The sequence below is a fragment of the Scophthalmus maximus genome, chromosome 6, assembly GCF_022379125.1.
Source record: "Scophthalmus maximus strain ysfricsl-2021 chromosome 6, ASM2237912v1, whole genome shotgun sequence".
NCBI lineage: Eukaryota > Metazoa > Chordata > Actinopteri > Pleuronectiformes > Scophthalmidae > Scophthalmus > Scophthalmus maximus.
Window position 1 is genome coordinate 16707516 of NC_061520.1, and position 20144 is coordinate 16727659.

General features: G+C 41.9%; 2 protein-coding genes across 3 annotated transcripts; one reads left to right on the forward strand and one right to left on the reverse strand.

Annotated features, from left to right (window-relative positions):
• Window positions 1–1033: 1033 nt before the first annotated feature.
• LOC118309035 (ATP-dependent RNA helicase DDX19A) lies at window positions 1034–8955 on the forward strand. Of its 2 annotated transcripts, XM_035630617.2 has the most exons (12): window positions 1034–1338; window positions 1798–1837; window positions 1928–2017; window positions 2142–2277; window positions 3236–3328; window positions 3797–3899; window positions 4150–4264; window positions 4384–4561; window positions 4795–5032; window positions 5411–5573; window positions 6072–6263; window positions 6444–8955. In XM_035630617.2, exons 1-12 carry the CDS (start codon window positions 1282–1284, stop codon window positions 6503–6505), a joined length of 1467 nt encoding a protein of 488 aa, XP_035486510.1. In that variant the 5' UTR covers window positions 1034–1281; the 3' UTR covers window positions 6506–8955. The 2 variants fall into 2 exon arrangements, with proteins under 2 accessions (XP_035486510.1, XP_047188517.1); XM_047332561.1 differs by lacking the exons at window positions 1034–1338; window positions 1798–1837; window positions 1928–2017; window positions 2142–2277 and adding an exon at window positions 2707–2832 and having other exon boundaries at window positions 3234–3328.
• On the reverse strand, window positions 8745–19819 carry pusl1 (pseudouridine synthase like 1). Its single transcript, XM_035630620.2, has 8 exons — window positions 19090–19819; window positions 18941–19001; window positions 18109–18296; window positions 14555–14704; window positions 12708–12878; window positions 9624–9678; window positions 9130–9292; window positions 8745–8888 (listed from the first exon to the last, which is right to left on the reverse strand). Exons 1-8 carry the CDS (start codon window positions 19143–19145, stop codon window positions 8824–8826), a joined length of 909 nt encoding a protein of 302 aa, XP_035486513.1. The 5' UTR covers window positions 19146–19819; the 3' UTR covers window positions 8745–8823.
• Between the last annotated feature and the right edge of the window lie 325 nt (window positions 19820–20144).

Genomic DNA, 20144 nt, shown 5'->3' on the forward strand with positions numbered 1-20144 from the left:
CAGCTTCTCCCACTCAGTACTGGTTGTTATTCTTTAAAGATGATGATGATATGCTGGTTGAATTACAGAAGTTTAATTATTCCTCCAAGTGTCTTAATTTGGGGCCTTGTTATTTGGGGTATTTCCACACATTACTTAAGCCATTACAACAAAAAGAGGATTACTTTTCTGAAAAAATTTTAAAATTATTTTGACCCCAAATATTAGCAGCGACCTCAGTGAATGCTTGGAAAAGGTTTTGCTCCCACAAATTAATGCATGGTTCACAGAGAAAATGTATATGACTTTTTTACTCTGCTGCTTCACTGAATTGCATGCTTTTAAGGTAAAGTATTTTTCTGACAATACATTGAAGATGCAGATATTATACTGATTTGAAAACCAACACAAGTGTTACATTTTAAATGCTCCAATGTATCCATTTCACTGCACACTTAACTGGCAGCTGAGTCCTTACCTGTATTTTTGGGACGCTGTCCTCCCCTCAAGGTTCAATTAACCACTAGGGGGCTTCGGGGCAATAGTAAACTGCACCGTGGGTCAAACTGCGTCCAACCAGTCCCATCTCCAAATGAATGTGATAATTTGTTATCATTTGATTACTTTCAACTTTATTTAGGTAAATGCAAGGAGGTAAGCATTGTGTCAACTGAAATATTACAGGTATTACAATTAGATTATTACACAGGGCCCCTCGGAAAAAGACAGCCTCGGGTAAAAAAAAAAAAAAGGCAGGAGCCACATGAATGCACTTACCATCCCTGTTTATAATTCATGTGTTACTTTGCAATAAATCTGATTTATTGTAACTGCCACCCAGTGTGTGTGTGTGTGTGTGTGTGTGTGTTTTCAGATTTTCAGACAAGTAAACTATGCAGCCTATGCGCTACTATTTGGTGCCACCTAAAGGTTCAGCATAGTTGGAGAACTTGAGTGTTTGCATCGAATCTGCTGAATTGTAGCGAAACCGTTCGAGAAAGAAACCCCCGTGTCTTTATTTGTTAAATCAAAACTGTTTATTCAGATGTTAAGTGTTAGTCATAATTTTTTGTAATCCAGGTGGGAACTTTCACTGTACTGGGAACTATCACTGAACTGGGAACTAATATCGTTCGGCCTTTCTATCCGGACCTTTGAGCGGTTGCACAGGTGCCTAGAATCGCTTTCGGCACGCCATTGTGAGGATCACAGTTACTCTCACACAACTGACCACGCAGGCCGGACTAGCTTTGTCAGTTGAGTTCCCCCGAGTGTAGTAACCACAGAAGAAACTGTCCCACGATGGCAACGGACTCCTGGGCCCAGGCGGTGGACGAACAAGAAGCCGCGGCGGAATCGGTAAGGCGAAACTTACGCAACGCGAGCTAACGTGTTGTTAGCCTGCTTACAGTGCGACGTCCTGGACTGTTGTGCGACAATAACAACGGCAAACAGCTGCACAGCGCTAATGTTGGCATGTTTAAATTGTATAACGACAATACTTCCGCTGAGTTGTATGTCGGCTTGTCTCGGCGTGGGTCTCATTTGCGTTAAGGCGACATTACGCGGTGCTCTCGTTGGCTACAGAGCTACAGTAAGTTAGCTGGAGCCGGGACGCTGCGTGCTCGGCGAGTTTTAGCTTCAGCAATTAGCTGGCTAACAAGTATCCGATGCAAGAGGCTCAAACGCAGCTCGACTGGCCGTGTAGAAGCCCCGGCTTGGTCCCAGTTCTCATTGTCATGAGAGGCGCAGACTCACTGGGATGTGATGGCAAACGTCCACCAACTCAGTTAAACTTTCTCATGTTCCCCCTCGCAGATCGGCAACCTTCACATAAAAGAGAAACCAGAGGAAAATGGTAAGAGCACCGTGTGCAAGATCAAATATTCAGAGAAGTAATGTTCGTCGTGTGAAGATCATGTTATGTTTTTCGTCTCTGAAACTGCAGGCACCGCTGCTGTCTCGACAGAATTCACCGCTGCAGCTGCGAAATCGGAAGGCGAAGGAGACAACAAGGGGACGGACGAGGGTGACAAAGGTGAGAGATCATTTATACGCCACACAAATATCCACCCAATCTCTTGACATTCACGACAGCTTCCCCAAGTGAGACGCTAAGTTTCCTCTTGAGTTATAACATGATTTGTTTCTTCATTTTGCAGATGACAAAGCGGCACAGTCATTGTTGAACAAGCTGATCCGGAACAATCTTGTCAGTAATACTAACCAAGTGGAAGTCCTTCAGAAGGATCCAAACTCTCCTCTCTACTCCGTCAAGTCCTTTGAGGAGTTGAGACTGTGAGTATATGTTCGCTCATTCTGTTGAATATTGTCACTGTTGCTGTAATTAATCATTTATATCCTTATTAATCCATTATCAGTCGTGCTTTGTATTTATGACTCACGGATGTTGTTAGAAAGGGCGGTGTCTCGTTCACACGCCGTCGCGGCTCGTCAGGGAAGGTAAGGGAGACGGTGCCTCCTCAGAAATTTAAAGGGATAAAGAAAAACAATATTTAAATGCGATGACAATGAAACACCACTGAGTTTGAGATCCTGTGTGTATTAACTGAATAAATATATAGTGCAGGTTCGTTCAGGTTATTGCCGATGTCACTGTGTGAGAGCAAAGGTGCCATGAGAGCGTGGATCAAAGGAAACTTGAAACAGCTTTGATGGAGAGAAAAAAAACAATCCGAATTTAGGTTCATTGTTGTGGTCAGGTAGAATCCTGTAGCCCCATAGTAAAAAAGAAAGTTGAAGGGAAGCTAGCCGAGTCTGACTTTTCAACCAATTACAGAGCTGTTGATAGCTACGCTAAGTTGTATCTGCTAGTGACCTTATATGTTTTGTAGCTAAGTTAAAGTGAGTTAAGAAGCGCCAACAATGGAGGGCCGGGACTCAGGAGGATGTACCGCAATATCTTCTTGTCAATGTATTTGGAAGATTTACATTTCAACACTAGCTACAAATAAAAATAATGGAGTGCAACACCGAAACTAAATATAATTCAGAAGAAGGCAGGTGGATCATGCTGCTTCAAAATGGAAACATACTTGCGAGTGGAATGTGTAGCAGGCGCGGCAGCTCGCCTGTAGTAGGATGCACATACAAAAACTAGATGGCGTGTGTATGTGTGCGTGCAGGCATGCTGCATCTTCTGCCGCCTCAGTGAAATTAGCCACCGTCTGCTACTGCCTCCCTGAAATGTGTAAACAGACAGTTTGACATTTGACTGTTTTTTTCCTGTGTGCAGCAAACCTCAGCTGCTTCAGGGCGTGTACGGAATGGGTTTCAACCGGCCGTCTAAAATCCAGGAGACGGCCCTACCCATGATGCTGGCTGAGCCGTGAGTATTCTTTACAGTGTATGGAAATGTTGTGGAGTCCTCTAACAAAGTATTGTTAGAGGACTCCAAACAATAGTTGCCTTCAGACATGTACCTACGTTTTCGTGATCTTTTCTGGAGGGACTGTATGTGAGAACTCAAATGTCCGCAAATATTGCTCTGGGCATTTTCCAGAACCTTTCCGGTCAACCGCCTCGTAAAATTTCAGTTTGAAAATCTCCGGGCGGTTCACTGCGAGCGAGTGTGCTCATTACCCAGGCGCCACACCTCGCCTGAATGTTCTGGAAATGTGCCTGCTGTTGTGGCAATATCCTGTTGTGTTCTTCACATGTGAAGAATATATACTCTATAACTTTAAAACTTCAATCACTTAATTGCCATCACTTTGTATATCATGCAAGGTACCAAGGCCCAAAACAATTCGTCTTTGAGTGTAACTTCGAACTTCTAATTCCCCATTTCCACTAGACCGCAGAATCTGATTGCCCAGTCGCAGTCCGGAACAGGTAAAACGGCTGCTTTTGTCCTGGCCATGCTCAGCCACGTCGACCCCAACCACACATATCCCCAGGTTAGTTTTTAATTCCCTCACTGTTCTAGATATTCTCAACTTGAAATCTTAGATTCTATTCAGTTAAATCTTAAACATAATCGATGAACATGATTCACCATTTTGAGAAAATCTGAGAACCTCCTCATACATGCTCCTCTTGTGTCGTCTTTCATATTGATTTGATTTTGTCTCCCATAATAATGAATGCTTACAACTTAAACTAAATGACCAGACCACTTATCTCCTTCATTGTCATTTGTCCCGTCAGTGCCTGTGTGTGTCGCCCACCTATGAACTGGCACTTCAGACCGGTAAAGTGATCGAGCAGATGGGCAAGCACTATCCCGAGGTCAAACTCGTCTACGCCATCAGAGGAAATAAATGTAAGACATCACTGCTTTTAACAGTGCATTGTGTGAACTATTCCTATTAATGAAAATTTAAACCTAAATACTAAAATTGCTATATCTTGACAAGCACTTGTTTCTTGTGAATGTTCCAGTGCAGCGCGGCATGAAGCTACAGGAACAGATTGTTATTGGCACACCTGGCACTATGCTGGACTGGTGCGGTAAGTTCAAGTTTATCGACCCCAAGAAGATCAAGGTGTTTGTGCTGGACGAGGCTGACGTCATGATCGCCACACAGGGTCACCAGGACCAGAGCATCCGCATCCAGAGGTCAGTTGAAATTAAAATTACTAATTTGTGAGAAGCATGAAAAAGATTAGATTGAGATAAATTTTGTAATTACAAATGCTGCACAAGGTCATGTATGGTGTACTGAAACTATGATATATTTAATTCTTAATCTATTCACATTTATAATAAATCATTCTTGTAAATTAATTTTGTTTACAAGCTCCACAATCTGCAACTACTGACCCTTCTCTCCTCTCGTCCCTGCCACGCAGGATGCTGCCTAAAAACTGCCAAATGTTGCTGTTTTCTGCCACATTTGAAGAAACCGTGTGGAACTTTGCCCAGCGCATCGTGCCCGACCCCAACATCATCAAACTGAAGAGAGAGGAGGAGACGCTGGATACTATCAAACAGTACTTTGTGTTGTGCAACAGCAAGGAGGAGAAGTTCCAGGCCCTCTGTAACATCTACGGTGCCATTACTATTGCCCAGGCCATGATCTTCTGCCATGTGAGTTCACAGAAGTGTGACAGTTGAACAGTTGAACATGGAGACTAGTGGTGTTTCCTTAAGTTGTTCAATGTTTCCACCCATGATATTCATTAAAAGCAGCAATTTAAACCAAAAAAGAAATATTGTTTCACAGAGGAACGTGTTTGTCCTCTGTGACCCCGTCAGAACGTCCAGCAAACCTTCTGTTCTGCAACTTTTTCTATTTGTGACCAACGTTTGTAAAAATAACTTGTCAATACTAGGTGTGAAAACACCTTTACTCTTCCTGTTAATCAGCAGCTATTTCCAAGTTGTTCACATTTGGTCCTTTGTTGCAAGCGCAGCTACTTGGCTGTTGAAGAAAGTATAACACCCTTTTCTCTCTGTGGCATCCAGACGAGGAAGACTGCAGGCTGGCTGGCAGGGGAGCTGTCCAGAGAAGGCCACCAGGTGGCAGTGCTCAGCGGAGAGATGCAGGTGGAGCAGAGGGCTGCTGTCATCGATCGGTTTAGAGACGGCAAGGAGAAGGTCCTGGTTACTACAAATGTTTGTGCTCGAGGTAAGGACCACGTTTTATTGCAACGGGAAGAGCAAACATACAATCATGATAAGTATTTAGCCGTAAGATGCGTATTCTACATATTTAGAACAGATTTTTTTCCCTGCGTCCAATCCAGTGAAGATTCAGTACAGTTTTATTCGATAAAGATTTTCCCTGGTAAAAATATAAGGCTACTGTGCCACTTGATACAAATTAAAAATGCACAACTCAAGCTCCACCCGAGACCAATTTATGACCAGTAGCATTGAACATTCTCTGCCGTTTTTCTCCTGGGGGTAATTTGTTCTTTTAAGACCTCACAGATGCCTGTTGTTTGTGTCATTGTTATATCATGTTTACCTGTAAAACACACTTTGGTGCTAGAGCACAGCAGATCTTAATGTACAGCCAGCCGAGATGAAGAGTGCAGCCATATCTGTAGTTTTGTTACTGGAAAACTCGGCACTTAAATGAATTAATAACTGAACAGTTTTTCTCTGCTCGTCTTACTTTCAGGCATTGATGTGGAGCAGGTTTCTGTGGTAATCAACTTTGACTTGCCGGTGGACAAGGACGGTAACCCAGACAACGAGACTTACTTGCACAGGATCGGCCGCACGGGTCGATTTGGCAAAAGGGGACTGGCGATCAACATGGTGGACAGCAAGATGAGCATGAACATCCTCCACAGGATCCAGGAGCATTTCAGTAAGTGTGACAACAGCTACACAACCGTAGGACGACGATGTGCACTGTCCCTAGTTATATATTGACATAAATACCATGTGTATTCTTCTTTGTCTTAAACCCATCTCTTTATGTTGCTGATCCACCATATGTCAACCCTCTAAATTAGCCCCTCTGTGTCCAATGGTCTTTCATTTACAGATAAAAACATTGAACAACTAGACACGGACGACCTGGATGAAATTGAGAAAATCGCCAGCTAAAGAGTGCGTGCTCCCACGAAGGACGCCGACCCGAGCGCCCTTCCCCTCCTCGCTCTCCAAGCACTGTGCGCTGCCACAGTGCTTTTATGCTTTTATTTTTTTAGCTGTCGGAGGAAAGAGCAAAACCACAAACACAGCATATGTTTACACGTGAATATGTCTCCTCTCAGACAAGTGTTTTATAAGTCTCTGGAACGTACCCCAATTTCACTCTTTATACTACTTTGAATAAAGTCTTATGAGTTTATCGCTTTGTTTCGTGATGCTGCACAAGCAGGCATAGTCGACTCTTTTTCTCTGAACACACAGATTTTTAAAAAACACGTGGTGGCTTTGCTGTTGTGGTGGCATGAAACAAGCTATTTTGTTAAAGAGATTCACAAAAACCCAAATGGAGAATTAACCATTTTTGTGCCACGTTTCTTTAATTTTAAAGAACAAAAATATAACTGAATGTTACTATCATGTAGAACTCTTACAGCTCCTAATGTGCTTTGTTGTATCAACCACAATCGGTACAAAGGGTGAAGTTGGGTGTGTCGCTCCAAGTAGTAGTTTAATCATTACGATTATGTTATTGAGATGGTGATGGTTGAGTTTCAAGGGTCTATGCAAACTTATCAACCCATGATAGCTATTATCAAATACTATCAACCTGTATTCACAAGACACAAATTAATCCTGAATTAACCTCAGCTCTAGCGTCAGGGTGTGTAGTCAAATGCCAAAAAAAAAAAAATGGCTGCCTCGAGTGATCATCTGTTCCATTGCACATTTATGTGTTTCTGATTACTGTCTAACCAGTAATCAATCATCAGCCAACCACGAATCTTACACCTACATTGTCTTTAAAACAACATTATAACAACCATTATCAGAACAGGCTCAGAACCTCAATCATGAGTCTTCTTTTTTCCCCCTTCATCTGTCTTGTAAAAACCTCATTTTAATTCCAAATGTGGCCATTGAGGTCCGATGTGATCAGCTTCCCTTCTGTTAGTCACTGTCCACACAATCTTTTCAATCAGGGTCTCCACTTTGACTTGAGCTCAGCTACATTCTTCACCCAGGCTGTGCTGTTGTTAAGGATTGTGAGTTAAAAAAACAAACAATGCCTTCCTCAAGTGCATTATATATACATGTTATTTTGTAACTGATACTTTAAAGACATTGGGCTTAATATGCTGACTAACACTTGAAATTTTGATTATATATTGAATTATGGGCATCTTTAGGATGTGTGAATTCTCTTTTTGAAACCAAATGCTGAATTGACTCGAGGATCTGCGCTAGTCAGATTCACTGTGTTGTTCCGACATGGTTGGGTGAACAGGAAACGTGTACTTGTGTACATATTTAAAATTTTAAGGTTTAAGACAAAGTGTGACTGATTTGTTGACAGTTTGTCACTTCTAAGAAGTGCAAAAAAAAAACATTCCTCATGAGGTTCTATTTTGGCAGACACGGTGAGCCTAAATCTGTTAGCCTTGTATGATTGGGCAACTGGATGAAATTATGGAAACTGATGGTGTATTTGATCTACGCGCTGGAATATTCAAGGACAGTCTGAATCTTCTTCAAACCTCACCTGGCTCCCGCCTGAACAGAGAAGACTGCTGGTGATAGTTTGGTTTTAAATGGACTGTTTACAGACAACTTACTGGAAACCACTCAACTCGGTGAGCAGATGCAGCCAAATTAGAAGCATGGGGTTGTGCTGAAAATCTGTTTTGCGTAAAGCAGGAGCAGCGTATGCAGTTTTATTTGGACATTTGGATGTAAACATTATCAGTGTGTGTGCGCGCGCGCACACTTTGTTGATCTGTGATGTAATGCCACTGTACAAGAGCCATGGGCAAACGGAGCAGTTTCGGCTGTAGAACTTAACACTCTTCTCGACACGTTATATAATCTGATAATTGAGAGAACCTACAAAACCTAGTTCATACATACACACATATATACACACACACACACATGGGAGTAATGCTGGCCGACCAGGCTCGAGCAAGTTTGTCTGTTGTAACCTGAAGGTGGTGTGTAGAGACCGGTAGGTTCAAGGTGTGTGGTATTCTATGGCGAAGCTGCATTCATGGACACAGTTATGTCTTCTTAACATGTTGAATTAAAGGAACATATAAATGTCCATCTGTATGTAGTCAAATGCTTATTGGTGTGGGAATAGTTTCGTTAAAACACCTATTTGTGGGCCATTGACTCAAGTCAATAAAAGTATACATAAATGTAAAAAACTTTATTAAAGTTATTGCATACAGTGAGTGTCAATACATTAACATGGATGAATTGTTCAAATAGAATTAATCCTCGGAGTTTCCAGTGGTGCGAGGTTGCTCCTCTGACATCTGTTGTGAAACCTGTAGGTCTGAGGACACATAACATGTGAAAAGTCCTCATAATAGAATAATAAATAAAGACTAGTTTTGAATTAACACAATCGCATTTTTTTTTCAGTTTTAAGGGAACTACTGTACTACTGAGCTAAAATCTAGCAAGCTGCATGTGTCATATTTAAACAGCATGTGACGTTTGAGATCTTTGGGGTATTTCCCCATTGAAATTCAGTCCGACTCATTTGTGCCGAGGTTGTTTTTCAGCCTCCTCACCAGCATCTCTGTAGTCCACCCTGGTGAGGAAGAGGCCCTGAGCTGGAGCAGTCAGACCCTGTGGGTAGGCTAAAGAGTCCTGAGCCTCCAGTAGGTCTCTCAGCTGGGGCACGGAGAGCTGCGCCTTCCCCACAGCCACCAGGGCCCCCGTCATCCTCCGCACCTGCAGCACGGAGCCAAGGCAACTGATTTTTACACTAATATATACTGAGTACAGCAAAGTAGCAAAAATGTGGGACATCTTTGACACTAGAGGCTTAATAATTATTATTTATGATCCATATTTTTCCATCATCTCCAGCAGATAGCAACACATTCACACATGTACACAAAAAAAAAAAAATATATATATATATATATATATATATATACACATACAGGTGTATATATATATATATATATATATATATATATATACACATACAGGTGTATATATATATGTGTATGTATGTATGTATATATATATATATACACACATATATATGGGAACATACCTGCTTGTAGAGAAAAGATCTGCTCCTAAAAGTCAGTTCCCAGATCGGGATGTTCCTAAAAGTGAGACAACTAGTGTCAATTATTCAAAGTCCTCATTAGATACGTATGGACAAATATACTAAGTCATTTAAAATTCCCCCTGTTTATTTATTGGTGTTGTCTGGAAATTCCATGAAAGGTGCACAAAGGATTTAAGTGACACCCATAACATTTCTCATGTAATGTCAGTTGGCTTCACTGACATGTCTGGGCCCTGCGCCAGGCTACAGACGGGTCAAATATTGCCACAGGGTTAATGTGCCACTTCACAAGCAAAACTCGGCTTTGAACGGCTGTCAAATGTAATATAGAATTATTTAGTCACTCTATAGGAGGAGTATGGATCATATAGACCTACTGACTTAATCCATTAAGACGGGCTGGAACATGTGCCTCTATCTCCCGTGTACGACATCTGTGTGCTTCTCCCTACCCGTATGTGATGTACAGTACGTATGTGGGTTTTATATGATGTAGTCATTTTAAAAAGACCCAGGGCCGATGAAATCCATCGTGATTTGCCGAAATTGACACCAGGAAGCGGATACGCATCATGTAAATAGGATTTTGTCAAGTAAGAGCCAGTGTTGGAGTCAAAGACTGACCTGCCGGATGATGCGACGCCATTACAGGGTCACAAAAAAATGTGTGTCTCACCTACTGAAGCAGATGGAACCATGAAGTAAAAACATTAATTGAAAATGTTTACAGATGCGTTTGTTGTTTTCAACCATATTCGGTTTGCAAATTGCCAAAGGCTTTTGTCATTTTTCTCTGCTTTAGAGGGAGAAATGAAGGTTTTAGTCGATGTCAAGTTAGTTAGAAAAAAACAACAAAACCTAAATGTTTCTATAAAATGTATCGTCCCTGGACCTGATATGTATATCATGTCTGTTATGTGTCACTTCTTTATCTCTCTTTGGTTACACATCTCAATGCTTCCCATCACTGCGTGGACAGAGTTAAATGAACAATGTGACTTTCATTCTCATGCCAAACATCAGACGGAGATACAGCCCTGGACTCTCCTGCTGCAAAGATTTGTTTAAATGTCACAGACTACATATACGTCACTGCAGCGTAGGCCCAACAGGATTATGTGTAATGCCATAGAAAATATGTTGTCTTTTTTGCAATTTTAAATTTTGCTTTTAGCTTTTTATTGATGTTTGTTGTTTCAAGTCATAGCAGCCACAGCATATTCTGGGGAGAAAAGAAGAAAGTGAGCTAACAGGCTCACAGAAAGAATTGGGTCAAATGCAAATTTGACTCGGCGCTTGCAGTCTGATTACGTGTGACATGTAAGGAGTGCTGAGACAGATTTATACAGCGGGGCTGTTAGCTCATGGACTCCGGTGAGGGACAACCTCTTCAGATGAGGCCGTTGCGCTCTCAGAAATGAATTTGTATTATGAAACTAAGTTCAATTGTAAGAACTATGTAAGAAGCACGCAGAGAGCTGCTGAGTTTATTTTTAGGAAACAAACTTGAGGCTGATAGGACCTTCATCACTTTTGCAGATATTTGAAGCAACTTCTCCTGCCCTGAGATCACTTCTGTTATAATTTGGCACTATATAAATAAAACAAACTTATCATTCAGACGCTGAATTGTTAATACTAATTAAATATACAATAAATCCCAAACTCAAGTGATCACAGTCTTATATTAAAATGTACAGCATGGCTACTACACAGCTCTGAAATGGAGAGCTGTTCACTTACGTACGACGACGAAATCAACCATTTCCGGAGGTTAAGAATATCTAATATATTCCTCTGTTGAATAGAGACCAAAGAACTCACGCAGCTCGCTGTTTATGGATCAAACATTTTGTCCAACGTTTGGCTTTTCAATAATTCATTGCTCAGTTTCTTCTTGTTTTATCACTGTTACTCAGAATAGTGACCCTCATGAAAAAGTCAACATGCTGGTCAACTCCCTCGCTTTCTCTAAACCTGACTGGGACCACAGTTGGCCCACATTTGGCCATTCATGGGAACTCTGTAGGGAATAAAAAGAGGGAGAAGAGGGTGAAAATGCAACTGTGGACACTTGAGTGCAAATACGCCCCACGACATATTACAGTTCTGTAAGACCGATGCTCACAGCTTGTTAATGCACAACGTTTGTTGGGGTTATGGGACAAAGAGACATTTAGTCTGGGAGCTGCGGCCCATGTCCATCTTGTCCACTGTATTTTCAGGCAAATAATTAATGACCATGAAAGTGGTATTTGTCGAAGCGACCCCCTGGGGTGTGCAATCTAACAAACTAAGCCCACATCATCCCCTCTTGATCCAACCTCCATCTATGGATATTATATTGGATCTCGTCTAAAGTAGACAAACAACATGAATTCCATATTTTGTGATGCATCTTTTGCTGCTTTCATTTTAAAAACGTTTGCAGTGCTGTGTGTAATTTTAGTAAATGAAGGACGAGCAGTTCTGAAAAGGATTAGATTTGAATTATTTTTGACCTGTGATTCACATGATAATACCTCAAAGCACAACATTGAGACTGACTGAAGCTTGAAAAGGAGTTTTTCTAGGCTGGTACACACAGAGTTGGCTGAGCGCAAGGACTGTAAATGATTCACAACTTTGGCAAGCTTCTTGAGCAGAGGTTGCTGCAAGATTGAGAAACACAAGATTTTATTTCATTATTTATTGAGTGGAAAAGCCCAGGTATTATTTCTGAATTTTTCTGTCTTTTTTCTCTGATTGGAATATTCAGTTATTCAGTCACTAATACTGCTGACTCCCCTACTGGCCCAGGGAGGCTGCAGACAGCCATGTGCTACCTCTGCTGCTCAGAGTTTCAACCTACCCCCCAGATTTCACTCTGTCCTTTGCAGGGCCCCCGAACCACCAGCATGAGTCACTGAAGGACTGAACCCAGGCCTCTCCAGTAGCAGGTCATTCTTGTTTTCTTGCCAAAGTTAGATAAGACGACTGATACCACTCTCATATCTGACTGTTTCATATGAAGCTTCAAATTTGGAGCATGTGCAGACTTCTGGTGGTCAATATCCAGCCTACCTGAGGAAGTGTGTGTGTGAGAAAGAGCTCCCGGGCTGCACGTCGGCCAAATCCATCGTCCTGACGGGGTTTTTAAAAAGCATGTCGGGGCTGACTGCCCTGAAGCTGCTGAAATCGTGAGTCCCAACCAGCAGGGCAGCAGCCTCGCGCATGGCTCCCACATCCAGCTCTCTGAGGAGAGACATAAAGAGGAAATATGAGTATTGATCAAAAGTGATGCATTTACAATGAGCAATAAAAAACACACAACTGGGTTTTTAATTTCACTTTTTCAGGCTCACTGTGATACTGCAACTTGACCTGAGTAAAAACAGCAACATCGAGCAGCTGGGATGCGATGCAAGTACAACTGGTGCAGGGCCTGCTTGTTCCTACTTTCAAAAATTATTCATGTCCTGTGGAATTTCTGAGGCACAAAGCCACGTGAGAGCAGAAGCACGTCGACGGCCGGGAGAGAGCGAGAGTGGGCCCCGTTTTCTGATTCTCTACAGTCTCACGCTTCTGTCACTGCTCAGAAAAGGTCTGACAGGGAGAGGGTGAGGGAGAGGCTGAGAGAGAAGGGGGGTGCAATACATTGAGGGAGGGAGACAGACAAGTATGCTGAGTAACTCCATTATTAAAATCGCCAATTTAAAACCTTGAAGAGAGACTTCCCCGTGAATGAAGCGCTGTGAGAAATGACAGTCACAGAGATTTTGAGGTATGTTATAGTTTTACAAATGACAAAATGTCTAATCTTTTGGCACATCAGCACAACATTAGCACAAGTGTCAGGAAGTGATTGTGCTAGAAACTGTCTACACCGAAGAAAGAACAACACAGACTTTGCCTCTATGGTGGAGGAAGAAATGGCGGGTAATTGTTTTTTATTTTCTTGAAATATAATGACTTTTTCCTCATTAAGTTATGACTTTATTCTTTTAACATTAAAACATTATTCTCAATAATCTCAGAAAGAATAATCTAAAGAATAATCAATATGGCCCTATGGCCCAAAGATTTCAAAAACATTCTTGAGAAAGAAAAAGTAAAGCCACCTATGATGTTGCCTGTTTCAGAGTCCGAAAAATGCCAAAACGCAAGTTCTCAAAAAAATATTTCAGCGTTAAAATAAACAGAGGAGATGAATATTTTTTTGCAGCAGGAAAGCTGGGGGTTGGGGGAGGGTGATGAAGAGGCTGAGGCAGATCAAAGACAGAACAGAGAGAGGCTGCTCAGGCAGAGACGCTCAGGGGTGGAAGGAAGAGACGGATGCTGAAAACGAGAGAGGGATAACGAAGCAGAGAAAACAGAGAGGGAGAAGCGAGGGAGTGAAGGAGAAGGGCGGGAAAGGGAAAGAGAGAGGGAAAAAACCCACACAGAGTCAGGGTAACGTGCGTGGGTGTTGTTCTTCACGTGTATAAGCCCACAGCTTATCTTGCCCTACTTTTTCCCCCCAAAAAGTGGAGAGAAGACGAACGCTCATACATTCGCTCTGTGTAATGTTTCTTTCCGCTCCCTCCCCAACCGACCACAGCTAAAAGAACAATGTCCGGGCCGTGACACCTCGTCCCTTTCCCTCATTTTATACTCTGTCCATCCTCATCCTCGCCTCCTTTCTCTCCCTCCTTTTCCTTTGTTTGTTTTTAGGACGTCGACTCAGATAAAACACTCCGTTTGACTTGCCCTAATTTGCAGTTCCGGCAAAGCACGTGTGGATTATTCATGTGTTTCTGAAAGGCTTGGCATGAGCTCATTGAGGGTATGTCTGTTCGTGTGTGTGTGTTTGTGTGGACCTACTTGTTAGACTGAGCTCAAGACGAATGACCACACAGACGAGAGTATGGACAGAGGAGCAGGTCACTCACGTGTTGCGGAGGCTCCAGCACAGATTGTGGTCAGTGAGGGGAAGCAGAGATCGGTGGGAGATTCCCAGGGCTACCCGGTAGACGTAGGTCCGAGAGTCTGCACAAAAACGGGCATGGAAATTATGGGGCACGCGGTGGGCACGGGTGAGCCTAGAAAAGAGGGGGGAAAAAGAGCAGTTAGGGTGAAAGCAAACATCCATTCAGGCATGAAAGGATTTAAACTCTGAAACTGTAATGAGCAGTGATTTCTAATTTATAGTATTCATTAATACAACATGCAGCTAATGCTCTGCACAAAAGTCTTCTGCTGTATTGCTGTGGTGTAAAAAGTCTCTTAAAAAGCAGAGACATTAAAGTTTAACATTAAACCTTTGAAGTCTGACAAAAACTCAACAACAAACTTTGTTTCAGACAGACTCCAGGCACAGATTGTCCTAACATGCTGAACTGCCAGCAAGAAATATTGTGCATAACTCACTGTCCCAAATGCCAATATTGCAGCTTCTTACACAAAGGCAAACCCATTGTCAAGGCAGGGATGATCATAAAACATTCTTTTCCTCTAATGATTAAATCAATGTGTGAACTGATTAATGAGTCTGTGTGAATTGTAGACAAAAGCATGTCCCTGTGATTTCTGATCAAAGCTCGACACATGTTCTTGAATCACTCATAATATGATTGATGCTGAATCAATAAAAATGATTTAGCAATTCAAAAATGCGCAATTTGGCTGCGCTGTTGGTTTTGAAGTTCTTTTAACTCCAGTTCCCCTCACAGCTGCTGCAGAAACAAATATACAGTCTGTAAAAATGTAAAAAAAAAAGACTAATTAACTTCTACCCAGTCAAATGGCAAGACATTCCTCTACATTAGATTTAAAGCAGCCAGCTGTGCACAAATCCCTACTCTGTTCATCCACACATGCCGGTGCCTGTAGAAAGAGTATCCACACATGCACACGTGTGTTTTGTGTGTTAAAGAAAGTGGGATCAGACATTGGCGATCGAATACACACAACACATGAATGTGCACATGCAAGTGTAGTCTGTGTGTGTCCGGGAGTTGGTGTGTGTCTTACACAGTGAGAGAAACTAGGTTACGTTTCCAGGGGAGGAGATTGGGTGTGACACGTGGCAGAGGAAACCCTTGCGTCTGCCGCCAGTGCCTGCTCTGATGTGAAGTGACAGCCTTTGCATGGCCCCCAAAACACCCACACAACCCACACACACACACACACATGCGCACACACACATAAATAAAATTTCATAAGCAGTGTATAAAGCGTGGCCTTCCACATTCGGGAACTGGGGCTTTGTTTGGTGTGGAACCATTTTACTACTTAGCAGTTTTCCCTAAGGAAAACGGGCTGTTCAGTTTAGGCTAATTGGGGTCCGGTTTCACAAAAAGAGAAGTGCAGATGAGATATTTGATTGGTCAGAGCCAGGAGCTGTTTTCTGACTGTCGCTGTAACAAAAACTCTAACTACTGGTGATTCCCGTGTGTGTCTGTGTGTGTGTGTGTGTGTGTGTGTGTGTGTGTGTGTGTGTGTGTGTGTGTGTGTGTGTGTATTAACGGATGCTACAGAGCAAAAAGCAGAGCAGGGATCATCCTTTCTAACCTTCTCTCTGCAGGTTTAGGGATTAGCGGGACTTTGGGAGCTTCCCTAACCTCCCTCCTCTCTTTTCTCCATCTCTCCGAGACCAACTCTCTTCATCCCCCAATCTCTGTCCTTTATCCTCTCTCACACAGAGAGCCTCTATCTAAATTTCACAAAGTATCACAGCAGTCTAAACCAAAGTAATCATAAGAAAATGGCTGTGAGCAATTTTAATAAGAGCAATTGGAAAAAAAATACATCAACCAGGATTTGAAATATTTTCGTTCAACCCCATTTTAGAGGGCAGTTTTCCTTTGATGCTCAGCAAGGGACCTTCTCACATCTTTTCAAAGCTTACTGTCCACACGTTACGAGTCATAGCCGTCTATTGTTGGTAAATTATTACAGGAGGCATGTCCTCAGGCAATACATGGATTGTTGTTTGAATGTGAGGATAAATATTACCATCATACAATGAGAAAGAAAGTTTTTCTACAGAAAAATGCTCTCAGGATTCATAAATGGCAGTGAGTAAACTGAGCCACTCAAAGGAAAAAAAATCTGTGATTTTGAGAATAAGGTCATAATATTACAGGAACAAAAAACAGAATAATAAGAGAATAAAGTTATAATTTTAGGCTTTTAAAATGAGGAATGTTTTTTGTGGAGGAGGACATGGCTGGCGAATTTTATTTTCCCCTTTTTTAATTTTTTTTGACTTTTTACTCATTAAATTACAGATTTATTCTCATTATATTGCATCCTTATTCTCAAAATCCCAGATTGTGTCCTTCAATATGGCCCTAATACTCCAGTGTACTAACAAAACTAACTACATTAAATATACGCATCAAAAATAGACATGTGCATTTATATTCACATAAATGAACTCTTTGTCAATTCCTCAGTCATCTTTTGTCAATAATGCAAGCATGGGCTACTTTAATACAATATAAGGACAAACTTGACATCCTCAATAATAATTTTGTGCCAGATTGTGATGTCGGGGGATTACAGAGGGTATGTGATATTGATATTGATACTCCACACAACAGATGCCTCTGACATTATACATTTATTAGTTACATGGAAAAATCATCTGAATGAATCTGAAATGATCCAGACAGAATCTGGCCAGCTTCTTTTTTTTATAAAGTCTACCCAAGACAAAAGACTTTACCTACATATAAATTATCATAGCACACGGATGAGTGAAACATTTAAGTGACATATTTAAGAAAAGCTCCGTGTTACTGTTTTTACAAACACAGACGACCAGAATGTCATTTGAAGCCTTCCTGAAGAATTGGGACAGGTGTTTTTATCCCTTCGGGCTTCGTTCCATGTAAAGATACTTGCCAGGTGCTGAGCACCATAAATCTCCCTGAACGTATCTTAAGAAGTTGATGTTTACTCTACATGGGAAAAGAATAAAACAAACCAATATCTGGTTCAAGTCCCCAAGTCCCTTTCTTAAAAGTTATACATTTATTACCTCCTGGTATCACAGTACGAGACATTCAGACCAGCCAACTGTTTGTCAGTTTCCCAATATTGGATATTTTCATGTGAAACATGACAGTAATGCATACCCACTGCAGCTGGTGAATGCAGAAATAAGAACTGATAATGAAAACTATGAATATGACAACCTACATTACATTGTATGACACTGAAATGTTATGAGAGCAACAGTCTATGAGATGTGATGTTGTTCAGTACGAGTGTCACGTGAAGTCGTTGACCTTTTCCACATTCACTTAAAATGATGAAACACTGTTCTCGGGATCAACATGAAAATAATGAACTACAAAACTAAAAAGTTCATATAAGTTTGGCAAGTTCGTGTAGAAATCTGTGCAGGTGAACAAGTTGATTTGATTGAACCTGTGTTCCATTTAACCCCTGTATGAGGGGATCCTCTGTTGTTGAACTTCGGGGATTCTCTTCCTACCTGATCTGTTCTGTTCTGAGGTGGAAATTCAGGGCATTGACGAGAGTGTCCTCAGTGAACGGAGCCTTGTCGTTGCTGCGCTGGAGGTCAAAGTGGGCGGAGTTAGAGAAGGCATGGACACCCGTGTCTGTCCTGCTGGAGACATACAGAGTCACAGGGTTGACAGGCCTCAGCTTCCTTATCGCATCCTGCTCACAGACAAAGAGAATATTAATGAAGCTGTGGGTTTTTACTATTGAAACATACTTTTCAAAAGAACCAAAATCACTCGTGGCTTACAAACATTCAAATATAGATAGGTTACATCATTACAGAGAAAGGAGGGGTAGCAAACAGAGCTGAACAGCATCTTCTGTCATCAGTCGGAGTTATCTGTGATTCCCGTGTGAGCACTTCTTTATAATACATTTTGGGGTATTTTCATGCCTTCATTAGATAGACAGTAGAGGGCTGACAAGAAAAGAAGGGGGGAGAGAATGATGGCGAATGAAAAGGTCCCTAGCTGGATGTGAACTGCGGAAAATGCGGTTCATTACAACTTAACCCTTGTCCCAGGATATTAGGTGCCACTGAAGCAGGCAGTGTGCTGTGAAGCCACTAACTCTACTTCTGACACTCATTTGCCCAACTTGTGCATGTGTCCTCCTTTCCATAATTCATGTTTTCTTAAAATATGCTACTTGTAATGATGCTATTTATAATATGTCAATAATAACTTGACTAGTTTGTTGTATGGTTTGTAGGACAGGGACAGATCCTGTAGAAGGGACGGAAGGAGGAAAGCAGGAAGCCCTGGAGGATATGACAATATAATCACTTCATCAGATCTCACCTCCAGGTGGTCCTGGACGCCTTTCCTCTGTAACTGGTGTGGAGGCGCTTTCACCACACCACTGCGGAAAGGATAATCATGAACACATTTAATTATTCTAATAATAAGGAACCTTAAAGTGTAACAGCGCACCTTGCATGGTAACATACCTGTATTTGGTTCCAAGGTACTGGAAGAAGATGAGATAACGTGCGCAGGAGTGCATGGTCTCTCCGAGTGTCCGTGACGAGTCTTGGTCATATTGTTCGTGAGCGCAACAGTGAAACGTTACATCCGGTATTAAATAGTAAATCTATGGTTACATCCCAAAATTTAAAAAAATAATAATCCCTGAACACGACTTTGACATAGGTCGACTTTTACAAACGTCTGCTGAGGGGCTGTGTGCGAGGCGGAGCAGATTCGACACAGTGTAGCGGCGACAACAACAGTTAGCTTGAGCGTCACCACCACGAGCCGCACTTTCGACGCGGTTGACGGTCGGACTTGTAGTCCGGAAGTACGCTAATAAAACGAGCAGGTCAGTGCGCGTCCTGCAGCCAGGATCTTTGTTAACGGTCTATGGTCAGGATTCTAACCTTAACATCATCGCGCATTAACAACCCACTGAGAAGCTCACTTGTAAGGGTTGTGGTATTTTGCGTGTCACACGAGTTAAACAACACATGCACATGCTACATCTGGCGTGTTTGAACACATGCTGCCCCTTCAGCGTGGTTTCTGCATGTATGGTGTGTGTGCGTGTGTGTGTGCGCGCGCGTGTTTGTAGACATCTCTGTTAATCCAAATACTACGAACGAACTACAAATATAAACCTTATTATAGAATTTTAGACGCAATTGCTTATTCAATTTGTCCGTCGCTTTTTGTTTGCGTCACAATCTACAGAGGGTGTGTGGTGTCGTCATTGCAGCCAGAGACCATGTAATGTGGTGGAGATGGGTCAACGGCAAGTGGGCTGAAGACGGTCAACAATAGGCAGCAGACACGTTCAAGATCAACATGAGAAATAACAACAACATCAAAGTTATTCTGTTTATTTTATCATTGATTTTGTTTTCTCACTCAATATAGAGTTAGAAAAATCTGAGATCAAAGTGCAATTTGCTCAGTTAAAATAAAAAATATCGATAGACTCATCTTTGATTTCAGTGTAAAGTTCTGAAGGCCAATACAAGGGGTCGGTCGATACAAGCCTGACACT

Excerpts from the sequence above, each read along its gene's own strand:
- LOC118309035 (XM_035630617.2), top strand. The coding sequence starts at position 1,282 with ATGGCAACGGACTCCTGGGCCCAGGCGGTGGACGAACAAGAAGCCGCG. Across the intron at positions 1,339-1,797 it reads AAGAAGCCGCGGCGGAATCG|ATCGGCAACCTTCACATAAA; the intron begins GTAAGGCGAAAC and ends TCCCCCTCGCAG. Across the intron at positions 3,900-4,149 it reads CCAACCACACATATCCCCAG|TGCCTGTGTGTGTCGCCCAC; the intron begins GTTAGTTTTTAA and ends TTGTCCCGTCAG.
- pusl1 (XM_035630620.2), bottom strand. The coding sequence starts at position 19,145 with ATGCACTCCTGCGCACGTTATCTCATCTTCTTCCAGTACCTTGGAACC. Across the intron at positions 18,297-18,940 it reads GCGTCCAGGACCACCTGGAG|GATGCGATAAGGAAGCTGAG; the intron begins GTGAGATCTGAT and ends GTCTGTGAGCAG. Across the intron at positions 12,879-14,554 it reads TGCTGGAGCCTCCGCAACAC|AGAGCTGGATGTGGGAGCCA; the intron begins GTGAGTGACCTG and ends GTCTCTCCTCAG.